Source organism: Oncorhynchus clarkii, chromosome 11 (assembly GCF_045791955.1).
Source record: "Oncorhynchus clarkii lewisi isolate Uvic-CL-2024 chromosome 11, UVic_Ocla_1.0, whole genome shotgun sequence".
NCBI lineage: Eukaryota > Metazoa > Chordata > Actinopteri > Salmoniformes > Salmonidae > Oncorhynchus > Oncorhynchus clarkii.
Window position 1 is genome coordinate 26,517,231 of NC_092157.1, and position 16,121 is coordinate 26,533,351.

The following is a 16,121-nucleotide window of genomic DNA, read 5'->3' on the forward strand; positions in this document are numbered from 1 at the left end:
ACTCTATTTCCTTTATAGTGAATGTATTTTAGCCAGAGCACTATATAGGCAATACAGTGGCATTTGGGATGCAGAGAAGGACTGACTCTACTGAACGTACTGTTGAAGCATCCTCTCCTCTCCTCTGCAAGGTAACTAATTACTTCAGTGTGGTGAAGGTTAGAGTCCCTCATCAAATAAGAAATACTATACAATTTGTTTTTAAATGATTTTCAGGAATAAAGTCTTTGGTTCTTGGATTTCATCCCGTGTGGTTTTCCTCTGAGTTCCATTCCTTTTCTGGCTGGGTAAAAACAAGGTGATCTGGAGTCTGTCAAGTAAAGTTGTCTGCCAAGCGCCTAACATCTCTTCACTTGTCCGTCTCTCGATCGTGCGCTCCGAGATAACAGCTCTTAGTTCCGCAACGCTTTTCAAATCTTTCAGCAAATGCGAGTCTTCAACTTCAAATCCTCCAGACAAACACCAAACCTGAGTCCCAAATGGCACCCTATTCCCCACATAGTGCACTACTTTTGACCAGAGCCCTATGGGTCCTGGTCAAAAGTACTGCACTATATAGGGAATAGGGTGCCGTTTGGGACTTACAAGAAAAAAAAAGAAAACATGATGGAATATCGCTTAGTATTTTCGATGGAAACTATTGCTCAGATGTGGATGTTTGCCAGGCCACTTAATGAGAGATGGGAACAGAGAAACGGGTCAAAACACCTGATAGAATTATTTTGGGACGTGTCCGGGATAGCTGCCTGAGAGACAAGAGAGAAAGGGAAGGGGGGATGGAGCGAGGGGGGATGGATGGAGGGAGGGAGGGAGGGGGAGAGAGAGAGCGCTGTGCTCCAGTTGGCTCAGGGATCCAGTACATCCCCAGTGGTCCCTTGCTGAGCCGCTGGCCCCTCAAAGAGCCCTGGCCTGATTGGTCCTGACTGATAGATGGACTGTGCGGCGAAGGGCTTTCCAGGGCCAGGCAGCATCATGCAGTTTGTGGTGCTGTGTTCACTGCCATTGGCTTGGGAAGGACTCCGTTGGACTCTATGTTTCTGTATACTCTCTCTCTCTGCCTCTGTATGTTTCTCTGTCTCTCTCTTACTTTATGTCATCTCCCTTTCCCTACCTCCCCTCTCTTCCCCTCTCTCTCGCGCGCCGTCCCTGGAGTGAGAGGGCCTTGGCTCCGCGGCAGGGCTCAGGATAGGGTGGCGAGCAGAGCGATGGCATGGTAGAGGCATTAATAGAAGCTAAAGAGGAGAGGCGAGGAGAGGGTGTAGGCCCTGCCGCCAAATCCTGAGGACAAGGACACACCTAGCGTCTCTTGCCACGAATTCACGCTTCCTCCAACTTCACTGTGGAGGGGAGACAAACTTTACTGCATGATCCCTGCACAAAGGCTTGGTTGTGCACACTGTATCAAAAGCATTGTACAACTACAACGCCACAGTTAGTCACTGTGATCTGTATAGAGAAACCAGATCTCCATTAGTCCATATTGTAATAAGTCGATTTGCAGAATGCACAAAGAACACACAACTGTCTTAAGGCACTGTTTGAGAATCCCAATGAAGTCAAAAAATACCACTGATACCAAACACAGGGGCCCAGTTCAACTGCAAATCTGCGGCGACAGAGACATCCCACTGATGTATACAGTGAGCTGTAAAAGAGGGGTTGTCTGATTTGTTGGTTTAGCTCTGAAAATGCTCTTTAGAAAGCCACACCCTCCTGTATTGTAAATAAACATGTCTCACATTGGGAGCTGTTTGTGTTTCTGCTGTTGAATCATGGTTTGCATCCCAAATGGCACTCTATTCTGCACTACTGCACTACTTCTGGGGCCCTGGTCAAAAGTATTGCACTATACAGGGAAAAGCATGCCATTTGTGACCTAATCATCGGAATTAAGACCTTTAGAACAGCGTGTTTTCACTAAGGAAATTACATTACATTATTCCTACTCTAGTCCCTTAAATCTATTTCTATTTCGGGGCTTGTATGTCTTTTGGGTTTCAGTATGTACTAAACAGAAACCAAAGACAATTTCATTTAGCGTAATTAATGGGGTGGCCTGTTCAGAATAATTCTGAGAAGAAAGCGAAAGACGTCAACACTCTGTTTTAACAGAGGCCCAATCAGAGATGAATTGCTACATTATATTTTTGCGAGGCTTTGTGTTGCGGGAATTATCCAGTGAAACAAACACATGGCTGGGAAGGACCTCTTTAACCCAGAATGCCAAAAGTGCAGGTTTAAATGTGTTTTTAGCAGATAACAGTGAGGAGTTAATGTTGCAAAACCAAACTGTGGTGAATTCAGATTTATTTTCAAGTGCTGTTTAAAAATATATACATTTTAATGTAAAGTTTTGGTATAGTGATGCAAGAGTTTCATATTTTTGATCAGAGTAAAAGCGAAATGAGTTTTTTTCTCATGTGTTAAAGTTGATAGAAAAATAACTCAATGGTTCAAAAATTATTCATAAAAGTTTATATAATTCCCATGAATATATACTGTATATTTTATAGAGTCCCAAATTGAGCAAAATATCAATATCATACAATTTCTTCAAAGGTTTATTCATTGTTTTGTGGAAGTAACCATAGATTAACAAAATACATGGTTACATAAAAGCAAAATCAGACAATACAATGAGATATTATGCATTTGGTCATTGGATAACAATCCAGTCTCTATCAAAATGTTTTAACTCATAACTTAACAATAAAAAAAAACAGACTATTCTCACCAACTTATTTTTTTACAATCCTTAATAATTTATAGATTTTTCTAAAATATGACAAAAGTGAATTGCTTTCCGTTTGTCAGCATCTGTTTGAAAGCATGAGTTTCTGCACAGAAACAAATGTACAGTACAGGACCGAAGCCTCGGGGTACATTTAGTTTGCCGACTGATTCTGTGTCCCTACAGGGTGTACAGGTAAAACAATGGCTGTTCTGTGCCTCTGACGCCTCAACACATTGTTACCCCCTTCAAATCAATCCCATAACTTCTCAATGACGACTTTTCTTCTCTTTCTTCCTACTGGAGAACAGAGAGTTTAAAGTGCAGCTTTTAACGGTTTGCACATTCAAGAATAAGAGTCATGGCTACAAGTAGCTTTGTTCAGCTCTTCTCAATCACCCCTTGACCACAAGCACAGTCTAGGTTGTCAAACAATGGGCCCAAACAGCACAGATAAAAAAATTTTTTTAAAGTGTAGATTTTGACACATAAACAGTACCTTGAAGATATACAAACAATTAGTGAGTCGGCAGAAAATGGCTGACTAGTTACTATAACAGTCCAACTTGATTTCTCTCAGTTGTGTACTTGGCATTGGGTTGCTACAATGTAAATAACATACTTTAGAAGTATTTAAGGAGGATTCTTTCCATTCGGTCACAAAAAGGAACACAACGCTTTATGGTGAAGTAAAACTTTGATACAGCAGAACAACCACTGCGATAAACAAACTCACAATAACAAATACTTGAACAATTGCTTTGCTGGCTGACAAAGAGATAATACTGAAAAGGCTATTTATTTGTCATTTTTTGAGCAAGTCTCTCTCTCTCTCTCTCTGGCTTCTTGTAAACAGCACATTGAGTGTGATTTAGAACAGCTAAGCAGGAGTGAGTGTAGGATTAAACGGCATGGTGAGCTAGGTCGGGATTCAATCAAACCCGCCTTAGCAATGTTTACTCAGTGTCTTTATGTACAATATCCGTCCCGGGGGGGAGGGGGGGGGGGGGTCGCCCTGGTTTTTAGACATAACCCAAGACCAGTCTGTGAATTAATTTGACCATTGGAAAAATAACCACTGCATAAATACTGCAATCTGGGTTGGATTAAATTGACCTCCTAGTCTTTTTTTTACACTGTTGACGTACCTTGTTCTAAACGAAAACATGTAAGGGAGCAACACGGTACTTCATATAATACTACACTGATAACAGACAGAAAAACATCCCTTTAGTTCACAGCCCTCTTTGATTAAACAGATATAGCACTGTGCCGACTAAACCTCCCGACCGTGTGTGTGTGTGTGTGTGTGTGTGTGTGTGTGTGTGTGTGTGTGTGTGTGTGTGTGTGTGTGTGCCTGCGTGTGTGCCTGCGTGTGTGTCAGCCTGCGTGTGTGTGCACGTGAGCATGCCTGTATGCTAGTGCTAGGTCAACATTTGCTTGCGCTTTCCAGTTTAAAAACCTTGATAAGGATCCATCCCCTCTCAGAAATAAAACTCCCAAGGCCGAGCTGTGGAAAACATGATGGTGCTTGTGACTAACGACAGCACAATAGATCTGCTGGTATCCTATCCATTCTAACCCTCAAGTGCTAGGTGTTAGTGTGTTTGGCTGGAGTGAACTTTATCTATATATTCACAGTTATTGTCTGTTTAGTTTCATTTAATTTAGTCACCCACTGCTTTGTGTGTGTGTGTGTTTGTGTGTGTCTTGATAAATTAGAACAGTACAGATATTATTTAAGGTCAGATAAATTCATTCACGTTGTAAGGCACATATCATGGAGGGAGGGAGTCCTTCAGAAGAAGCTTATAAGACCATATTATTTTGCCTCTTCAGATAGTCCTTTATGTTCCCAGAGGCACTCTGTACATTATTAACCACAAAGGGTGTGATGCTTTGCTTCTAAAAAGGCACTTTGGCAAAAGTACAATACAAATTTCGGAGTAAAAAAAAAAAGAAATTCAGATACATCAAATAAGTTAACATAACAAAAGTGTCTCGTTCAGAACTGAACAATGCAGCTAACGATGATCATGTCAACACCTGTCTAATGCATGTGATGCAGGTCAAAACACAACCCACACACGAAATAGGATGTCTTCAGTTCTGCTGCATTTTTACAGACAGAAAAAAGAGAGTACTTGTTTCTTGTTTTTGACTGTCTCTTCCGAGTGAATTTTCAGAGGGAAGGTTGGTGTTGCATAGAGAGCAGAAGGGAAGATGAGTTGGAGACACATGACTCCGTGATAAGCGCTAGTACTTCTGCACCAGAGGCACTTTGACAGTCTTTACTTCTGATATATGAGAGGACTTCTGGATGATGCAGCTGGTCGTCCCTGATCCACCGCTGTCCTTTCCCTGCGCCAGGTTAGTCAAGGCCATGGCTGCGTTGATCTCCTTCCAGTACGTCTCGTCTTTGCCCCGCACCTTCTCCTTCTGAACACCCCCACTGAACATAACACACAGAGAGACAACGAACGCAGAGTTAGAGAGAGATGAACGAACACAGAGAAGAGAGAGAGAAGAGAGAGATGAACGAACACGGAGCAGAGAGAGAGAGAAGAGAGAGATGAATGAACACAGAGAAGAGAGAGATGAATGAACACAAAGAAAACAGAGAAGAGATGAACGGACACAGAAAAGAGGAGAGAGAGAGATGAATGAACGAACAGAGAGAAGAGAGAGAGAGAGAAGAGATGAACGAACACAGAAGAGAGAGAGAGAGAGAAGAGATGAACAAACACAGAGAAGAGAGAAGAGAGAGGAGAGATGAATGAACACAGAAGAGAGAGAGAGAAGAGAGAGATGAACGAACACAGAAGAAAGAGAGAGATGAACGAACACAGAAAAGAGAGAAGAGAGATGAATGAACACAGAGAAGAGAAGAGAGGGAGATGAATGAACGAACAGAGAGAAGAGAGAAAGAGAGAAGAGATGAACGAACACAGAAGAGAGAGAGAGAGAAGAGATGAACGAACACAGAAGAGAGAAGAGAGAGAAGAGATGAATGAACACAGAGAAGAGAGAGATGAACGAACACAGATGAGAGAGAGAAGAGATGAACGAACACAGAGAAGCGAGAAGAGAGAGAGATGAACGAACAGAGAGAAGAGAGAGATGAATGAACACAGAGAAAAGAGAGAGAGAGGAGATGAACGAACACAGAGAAGAGAGAAGAGAGAGAGAGATGAACGAACAGAGAGAAGAGAGAGATGAACGAACACAGAGAAAAGAGAGCGAGAAAGAGAGAAGAGAGATGAACGAACACAGAGAAGAGAGAGAGATGAATGAACAGAGAGAAGAGAGAGATGAACGAACACAGAGAAAAGAGAGAGACAGAAGAGATGAACGAACACAGAGAAGAGAGAAGAGAGGGAGATGAACGAACAGAGAAGAGAGAGATGAACGAACAGAGAGAAGAGAGAGATGAACGAACACAGAGAAGCGAGAAGAGAGAGAGATGAACGAACAGAGAGAAGAGAGAGATGAACGAACACAGAGAAAAGAGAGAGAGAGAAGAGATGAACGAACACAGAGAAGAGAGAAGAGAGGGAGATGAACGAACAGAGAAGAGAGAGATGAACGAACAGAGAGAAGAGAGAGATGAACGAACACAGAGAAGCGAGAAGAGAGAGAGATGAACGAACAGAGAGAAGAGAGAGATGAATGAACACAGAGAAAAGAGAGAGAGAGAAGAGATGAACGAACACAGAGAAAAGAGAAGAGAGGGAGATGAACGAACAGAGAAGAGAGAGATGAACGAACAGAGAGAAGAGAGAGATGAACGAACACAGAGAAAAGAGAGAGAAGAGAGAGAGATGAACGAACAGAGAGAAGAGAGAGAGATGAACGAACATAGGGAGATGAACGAACAGAGAGAAAAGAGAGATGAATGAACAGAGAGAGAGAGAGAGAGATGAACAAACACAGAGAAGAGAGAGAGATGAACGAACAGAGAGAAGAGAGAGAGAACAAACGCAGAGTTGAAGGAGGAGAGGGAGCTCTACAAGTAGTTAATAATCATAGAAAGAGAAAAAGAGAAAAATCGATGTCCGAAGGAGCATGAAAACATACAGAAGGAATCTGTAAAATACACTCACTTGTCACATTTACTTGATCCATGGTCCATGGTTTCTGAAAGCACAACAGAAAAAGAGGTTAATTTAACGAGGTACACCTTGGGGTCAATGAGGATTAATTAAGGACCTAGTTTGAGGGCTGGTGAGGAGTGCATGGGGGTGTGTGTGTGGGGTCAAATCTGTGCTGCAGTAACATGTGTTTCTCTGTTTCCACTTCTGATTCAGATGCTAAACAAATAGTAGCCATGTAATAATGGACAAATCTTAACTAAAAAGGCACCGTTAACACTCAAATTTTGACATGAATAACACAACTGCACTTTCTTCAATATTTGTTTCATATCAAACTGCATTTACTTGTATTTCATTTGGAAACAAACTGGACTGAGAAAATATGATAGAAATTAGAAAATAGGAATAAAAACGAGACAGGGAGAAAGGGGGAATAGAGAAAAAGCTAAGTAATTAAGAAAGAGACTTAACTTCCCACATTCAGACACAGGAGCTGTTTATATCTCATAGAAAAAGCATTGGTCAGGAATAAAACAGCGAAGTCAGCAAACAATGAAAGCTATCAGTTCAACCAGTCTGTTTAAAACCAGGTCCATCTAATGTTCTGTGTTCTCACCAGCCAGACCCTTAGGTAGAAGGGCAGTTATGGTGGTGTGTGTGTGTGTGTGTGTGTGAGGGGGGCAGGTTTGGGCTCAGGGCTACAGCAGCCTCTGCCTAGCGGTGAACTCTACCCAGTGATGATGATGACTGGCTTGGCACCCTCCATTAAAAGAGATCTGGATTTCCTGCTCATAAAGCCTCCAGGCACACCCTTCGAAAAACATACAGCCAGAGCCAATGAGCTGCTTTAAGGAGGGAGCGTGCAAGGAGACAAAACTAAGAGGCAACCTGTGAGTGTCTGTCTGTCATTGTAAAATAAGAATTTGTTCTTAACTGACTTGCCTAGTTAATTAAAGGTAAAAAATAATAATAATTGAGCTGAGCATTAGGCAAAACCAGGCGACTGATTGGAGGTGAGGTAAGGCTCTCTTTCTCTCATTTTCAATTTAAGGGCTTTATTGGCACGGGAAACAAATGTTTACACTGCCAAAGCAAGTGAAATAGATAATAAACAAAAGTGAAACAAACAATCAAAAAATGTGCAGTAAATATTACACTCACAAAAGGTCCAAAAGATTACAGACATTTAAAATGTAATATTCTCTCTCTCTATCTCTGTGTCTCTCTCTGACGCCAGCTGCTTTCATTCAGGATGATTGCCCTATAGACACAGAGGCAGGGAGGAGAGACAGACGCTTGCCTCGCACCACATTTCCCGTAAAGAAAATGTTCGTAACATGTACCAGTCCCTTTAACGAGCAGCCACTTGTACCGCCACCACTGCAAATCATCGCCGACTGGGTGTTTTGACCATTTTTTTTTTACGCAAATGAAAATTCAGCCACACATTTGGCGCTGGAATTTGTACCCACGCTTCTTATAGGTGGCGAGGGAAGGAGGGTCGGGTGGGGACAGAGTTATTAGGTTACTTAGAGAAAGTCAATTCTCCTACACAGCTGTAGAGCTGGAAAACCATGTCCTTGCTTCTTCCTGCAAGGGGCTCAGAACCTCATTGGCCGAAACCGGAGAAAGGACACACGGTGCGCGCCGCAGCCGTTTTCCAAAAACCTTAATCCGCAGCCGTTTTCCAAAAACCTTAATCTGGAGTCTAGACAAGGAATACAGAATCCTGCAGGGCCACAGTATCCCCCCCACACACACATTAAAAAGAAACTGTAGTAAACACTACAGTAATGTCCACAAAAACACTACAGTCCACAAAACAACATTCTTTAACTGTAGTAATACTACAGAATTTCATTTTCATATACCCTGCCCATTCCCCTCCCGCATGTTCAATTTGTGCCACCCATAAGTGAGAAACCTACATACCAAGTATAGACTATATTGTGCTAGTTCAGACCCCAGGCCTATCTACCTTCCTAAAAGTTGTGGAACATTTGCTCTTTCGGTATTTGTCAGGTAGGTTTCCTCAAGGAGAAAGCCCCCACTTCATGTCAAAGATAATAAAACAGAAAAACTACAGTAAATACTTCCATAATGTTCACAAAACCACTACAGTAAATGCTACAGTTTTCTTGCCGAAGGAACCCCCTCCTCATACATACCACCCATCATACAAAGTGACATTTTCACATATTTTTGTACCATCAAGTGAATGATAATGGCAAGGAGAAGTAATCAATATTTTTTAAATGCATAGATTTGGTAGATAATTTTTCATTATTTTGACCTCCCCACATTAGAGTTGGAAGTGGAAGTGTAAACTCTAACGTAGCCTATTAGCTAGAAAGGTAACTCTAAACACATTTTCACTAAGAGCAGCTGTTTAGCAGGTTAAACAAAGGTTAGCCATGTGTTGGCAAAAATGTTTGTCCAAGTCAATAAAACCTACCAGCAGCCAGCGGCACTTGCCACATGAGTAGCCTATTCACGGGTTTTCAAAGCCTCTCAGATACTACAGTGAGTGTAATTGACTCCAGTGACTGTAATTTACTCAATGTTAGGCGTTGAGAAATAAAGTTGACATTATTAGAAAGAAGATATTCTCCTCTTTTCTACTGAAGGTATCTCTTTTTTTTTTTAAATGATGTTGTTGCTAGCGATGTTAATACATTTTTTTTGGGGGGGGGGGTCAATTTTATATACAGTATATACTTTTTTTTTTTTTTGCAGTTTTGGCTGGACACCTGAGAACGACGTCGGAGGGGATGGCTCCTAACCAATTGTTGCTAGTTTGTGTGTTTTTTGATGTTGTTTGTAACTTATTTTGTACGCAATGTTTCTGCCACCGTCTCTCATGACCGAAAATAACTTCTGGATACCAGAACAGTGACTACTCACCTCGTACTGGACGAAGATGTTTTCATTAACGTGTCGGACGCAAAGGATTTACTGCTGATACCGGACCAGGCCCAAATCCACAGGTCCGGGTGCCTTGTGAGAATGCCTTCGGCGAGTGGGTAACCCGCCTCTACCATCTGTCCTATTCGCCAATGTGCAATCACTGGAGAATAAACTGGATGATCTCCGTTCGAGACTATCCTACCAATGGAACACTAAAAACTGTAATAACTTAAGTTTTACCGAATCGTGGCTAATGCAGGAAAACTTTAATCCGTTTGACCTAATGTCTACCAGCATGTCACATGTGCAACCAGAGGTAAAAAAAACTCTAGGCCACCTCTTCTCAACACACAGAGAGACGCTTACAAAGCTCTCCCTCGCCCTCCATTTGGCAAATCTGACCATAATTCTATCCTCCTGATTCCTGCTTACAAGCGAAAACTAAAACAGGAAGTACCAGTGACTCGCTCAATACGGAAGTGGTCAGATGACGCGATGCTAAGCTACAGGACTATTTTGCTAGCACAGACTGGAATATGTTCCGGGATTCATCCAGTGGCATTGAGGAGTATTCCACATCAGTCACCAGATTCATCATCAACATCGATGATGTCGTCCCCACAGTGACCGTACGTACATACCCCAACCAGAAGCCATGGATTACAGGAAACATCCGCACTGAGCTAAAGGGTAGAGTTGCTGCTTTCAAGGAGTGGGACTCTAATCCGGATGCTTATAAGAAATCCTGCTATGCCCTCTGACAAACCATCAAACAAGCAAAGCTTCAATACAGGACTAAGATTGAATCCTCCTCCTACACCGGCTCTGATGCTCGTCAGATGTGGCAGGGCTTGCAAACTATTACGGACTACAAAGGGAAGCCCAGCCGAGACCTGCTCATTGACAGGAGCCTACCAGATGAGCTAAATGACTTCTATGCGCTCTTCGAGGCAAGCAACACTAAAGCATGCATGAGAACACTAGCTGTTCCAGACGACTGTGTGATCACGCTCTCCGTAACCAATGTGAGTAACATTCACAAGGCCGCAGGGCCAGACGGATTACCAGGATATGTACTCAGAGCATGCGCTGACCAACTGGCAAGTGTCTTCACTGACAATTTCAAACTGTCCCTGACGGAGTCTGTAATACCTACATGTTTCAAGCAGATCACCATAGTCCCTGTGTCCAAGAACACCAAGGTAACCTGCCTAATTGACTCCAGACCCATAGCACTCACGTTCGTAGTCATGAAGTGCTTTGAAAGGCTGGTAATGGCTCACACCAACATCTTAGAAACCTTAGACCCACTCCAATTCACATACCGCCTCAACGGATCCCCAGATGACGCCAGCTCTATTGCACTCCACACTGCCCTTTCCCACCTGGACAAAAGGAACACCTATGTGAGAATGCTGTTCATTGACTACAGCTCAGCGTTCAACCCCATAGCGCTCTCAAAGCTCATCACTAAGCTAAGGACCCTGTGACTAAACACCTTCCTCTGCAACTGGATCCTGGACTTCCTGTCGGGTCGCCCCCAGGTGGTAAGGATAGGCAACAACACATCTGCCACTCTGATCATCAACACGGGGCCCCCTCAGGGTTGCGTGCTTAGTGCCCTCCTGTACTCTCTGTTCACCCACGACTTCCCCAGGAGACTGAAAAGATTTGGCATGGGTCCTCAGATCCTCAAAGAGTTCTACACCTGAACCATCGAGAGCATCCTAACTGGTTGTATCACCCCCTGGTATGGCAACTGCTCTGCATCAGACCGCAAGGCGCTACATAGGGTAGTGAGTACGGCCCAGTACATCACTGAGGCCAAAGCTTACAGACATCCAGGACCTCTATACCAGACGGTGTCAGAGGAAGGCCCTAAAAATGGCCAAATACTCCAGACACCCAAGTCATAGACTGTTCTCTCTGCTACCGCACGGAAAGCGGTACCGGAGTGCCAAGTCTATGTTCAAAAGGCTCCTACCCCCAAGCCATAAGACTGCTGAACAATTCATTAAATGGCCACCCGGACAATTTACATTGAACCCACCTCTTTCTTTTTTACGCTGCTACTCGCTGTTTATTATCTCTGCATAGTCACTTTACCCCTATCTACATGTACATATTACCTCAATTACCTTGTCTAACCTGTACCCCCGCACATTGACTAAGCACCGGTACCCCCTGTATATAGCCTCGTTATTGTTATTTTATTGTGTAACTTTTAAAAACTTTTTATTAACTCTTATTTTTCTTAAAACTGCATTGTTGGTTAAGGGCTTGTAAGTAAGCATTTCACGGTACCTGTTGCATTCGGCGCATGTCAGATAGAGATAGAGAGGGAGATAAAAATCGAGAAATAGAGAAAGATTAGAAATAGAACAAACCACCGCTTGGATTTCAGGTTTCAACTCTTTAGCACATTCCAGAAAAATCCTCAAACACTTGTCAGGCCAAATCTCTCTCTCCTTCTTATCCTTTCTCTCTTTTGGTTCTTATCTCTCGCTTCATCTCGAGTCTCTCCTCCTCTCTCTCACGCTCCCTCTCACTCATTCCGTCTCTCTTTAACAGTCTCAACGGTGTTCTTTCTTTCTCTCTCTCTTTCCTTCTCTCTCTGTCTTTCCTCTGACTGAAGTGACTTGCAGTAACACGCTAGATTTAAGGTGCTTCAGATTGACCCTTCTCAAGCAGTCCAGCCAAAACAAATGCAATTATGTTTCTCCCTTTGATTTCACAAGGAAAAACTAGATCTGTTATATGTCAAGAACTAGCATTTCTTCCACGGCGTCACAGGCCGTTTAAAAGCCTTGAAATTATAACAGTGTTTTTTTCCCCCTCTTCTCCTTCCTCTCCCTTTCTAGCTCTCTGACTTCTGACCAGATTGACTTTATCTGACTCTATCTGACAAATATTAGGCCTCATTCTCTTACTTTGATGGACTGGTGTAATACATGACAAGAATTTGCAGTGGTCTAGTCTACATTACTACTTAGTGAAAATTTCCCAATGGATTTCGATAATTTCCTGATTAGAAACAGTGGAGGCACAATAACATAAGCTTGCTTCCCCTATTTTGATAGTGGGCGAGCAGGCACTTGGTTTGCTCTATTGCGCAGGTGTCAATTGCTTAAGCTAATGTACTTAGCTAGCTAGTGCTGTCGACTCCACCATATTCCATGTATCTCAATCTATTCTCTCGGATTAATACCAGTGCTAGAGACAGGATTGAGACTGATTCAAATATGCTCCGTTCATTCATTTGGTATTATAACAGCTATGCAATTACATCCCAATTACATTGTATTCATGTGTTGGAGGTTGTTATGTTACTGAATTGAAAAACCCTCTCAATATTTGCTATCGTGTCAGACAGTCAGGGAAGGCCTATTGATAGGTTGCCAATGACGACAAGCCATACAGCAGACAACAAAAAGACAACAAAAACAATACTAGGGTGTCATAGTGATAAATAAAATAAAAATATATCTTTGTCTTATAGTTTCTTTAATCTGTCTTTTGTGTTGTTTCCATTGCAACAGGCACACTCAAATCAAGCAGATGCAGTACATGTTCTTTATGATTTTAAGTAGTATTTGAACCCGGGTCTGGTCTGCAGAGCTCTCTCTGAGCAGCAAGGCTCTGAAGCGGCTGTGGGTTCCAGTTCAGTATGTTTCAGAGCAGGGCAGCCAGTGTCCAGATGCTGTTCAATCCCCCTAATGTCCCATAAAAAAAAACATGTTTGTGTGAGGCCTCCTGCAGCCTCGGAGCAGAGCGGAGGGTGTGGTCGCACGCGTCGTCTACCCAGAATCCCCCCTGAGACCCCGACCCGGCCAGAGTACAATAGAGTAGAGTACATCCAGAGCAGGCACACTTCCAACCGCCTTTGCCTAAAACATCTAAAACTCTGATTTTTTAAAACAAAAACGGTGCCAAAGAAACTATAAATTGTCAATAAATCATAGTGGAACCTTTATTTATTTTGTATTTTCTTTTGGGGCTTTTTTCTCCTGCTTTGCTAAGGAACCGAAAGTCATGCAGTCTACTTTGCTGCTACCTTTCTGTTATACTGAAGTGATGGTTTCAAGTCCAAAAACACTTGCTTACTTAACATCATGGTGGGCAATAGAGGAGGTTGAACACAGTGAAAAAACGTGAAACAAAACAAGCAAAAACAAGCAACAACGAACTGACAAATGAGAGAGGGAATAGAGTACACCTGCTTAGAGAGGATGGGTATGTTTTATCACAACCAGCTGCTGCTGTTGTTAGCAACACACAACAATAAACACACCACACTGGCCCCTGGTGCACAAACCAAAGGCTGCGCTAGATTAGGAGAAAAAAAAGAAAAAAGGACGCTCACGCTGTCAATGAGCTCAGCCTATTCCCCCTTCGGCTCCCGACAGCCAGACGAAAGAGAAGCGAGAAACACATCTCAGATGGGACGGACACAATCACAGACACCCCACTGATGCCAAGAGGTCAACTGACCAATAGAGAGCTGGACAGCCCAATGATCACCCAATTATGTGACCCTGGTGACTGGAGAAGGCCAATCAGTGAGCTATGACTCAGGAGTTACAGTATTAGCTTCTGTCCCAAATGGCACCCTTTTCTCTACATAGTGCACTACTTTCGACCAAAGCAAAAGGAGTGCACTACATATGGAATAGGGTGCTATTTGGGAAGCATGCATAGAGATGAGTAACTCTGACTGTTCCCATCTCGAAGAGAGAAGAAACTGTTCCGACCACAACCAATCTTTCAGCACAACTTACTGGATAGGAAACATTATGGATCATTTACAATAAGGTGAATGTGCAGACAATAGGAGTTATTGCACAGATAACAATTTACCAAATACTTTGTCCAGTCATGATTGTTGCAGCCGAGCTGGAAAAATACATCTTCCTCTACCCATACATTTTTAAAAAACTATATGGACCCTACCTTTCTTCTCAAACAACAAACACGGAGAGGAAAGGGAGTAAGACAGACAAACACGCAGACAAATTGTACAGACATACTGTATAGACTGTCACTAGTGACACGGTGGAGGGCTTGGCTTTTCCCTAGTCTTTTCTTGGTGGTTTCAAATGGTCTCTTCTTTTTTATATAATGTCAAGGGGAGTCTGTGAATTAAGTTAGGGATGTCTTGGCACTCCTCTGGCCCTCCCTCCTTCCTTCCTTCCTTCCTTCTCTCCCTACCTCTCTCTGGGGCAACGATCCACTCCGAGGCTGGGGATCCATGGGCCCTTACTGGCACTGGGCTGGCCTGCCAAGGCCCAGGGGCACACTGAGACAGTTACACTCCGACATAGAGAAAGATTATGGAAAATTAGCCGTCACTGCCTACTTAGCTTACAACGCCTTGGCTTTAAATTCATAACTTTAACATCGTAAAAAGGAAGTTCAACGGAAGAATCATGTCTTAAGTGTAGAACTAACAATGACTCAATAATCCATGCTTTCTGGGAATGCTATGAAGTCCGGAAGTTGTGGACGGAGTTAGAAAGTTGGCAGTCAGAAGTATTACAATGTAAACGTACTTTTAATCCGTCTGTCTGCATATTTCAAGATATGGCATATGGGGGTGTAATGGGATACCCGATGGGTTGGACGATTCTCTTATCACTCATCTTGAAAAATCGTACACTAAAAACGTGGAAATCGAGTTTCATTAACACAATGGAAAATATTGAAAGTGCGTGGGCTACGGAGAGAAAGAAAATGGTGCCGTTTCAGGCCATGTGACAGAAAGGCATGCAGGCGCTGGAGATGGGGGTGACTGCTTGTGGGTCTGGGTAAGTGTGATGTAGTAGATGTTTCTACAATGTTGTCCTTTGTATGTATGTGGATGTTTTGTGTTGTATTTATAAAAGATACAATTACATCTTTAAAAAATGGTAAATGATTAAAGAAGTTCACAAAACCAGTGAGTAAGGTCAAAAGAGGTATTAACAAAATATGGCATCCTATTGTTTTATATTTTGCATAAACTTTTATACTCCTATTAGCATTCAAACCAGACCAGACCGTTTCACCTTTCAAGGGCTCCATCCCAAATAGCACCCTATTCCCTACATAGTGCACTACTTTTGACCAGAGCCCCGTGGGCCCTGATCAAAAGTACACAGTAAAGTACACACTAGGGTTCCTCAAGGGTTCTTTGGGAAGGGTGATGGTTCTATGTGGAACCACACTGACCCGAAGCCCTTTAATGGCTCTTTGCAGTTCAGAATGTAGAGGCGGCGGCTGATTATAATATTTTGAGGCGTGGTTTTCTCACAGCTCTTTTTGTGCTATTATAGGACTATTGCCAGTGATGATGTTTTGTGAAAAAGTCAATAGTTCTCAATTCTTGCCTCATGGAGCCATAGCTGTTGCAG

The 16,121-nt window shown here is 42.8% G+C and overlaps 1 protein-coding gene and 1 non-coding gene across 2 annotated transcripts in view; one reads left to right on the plus strand and one right to left on the minus strand.

Moving 5' to 3' along the window:
- Window positions 1–2,545: 2,545 nt before the first annotated feature.
- Window positions 2,546–16,121, minus strand: part of LOC139420691 (homeobox protein Mohawk-like) — a 31,962-nt gene continuing 18,386 nt past the window's right edge. The window contains 2 exon segments of the mRNA XM_071170914.1: window positions 2,546–5,183; window positions 6,835–6,868. Coding sequence (XP_071027015.1) covers window positions 4,988–5,183; window positions 6,835–6,868 — 230 coding nt within the window. The 3' untranslated portion in view covers window positions 2,546–4,987.
- LOC139420748 (U7 small nuclear RNA) lies at window positions 8,820–8,874 on the plus strand. The gene has a single exon (XR_011635536.1). It is a non-coding gene; the product is annotated as a U7 small nuclear RNA (small nuclear RNA).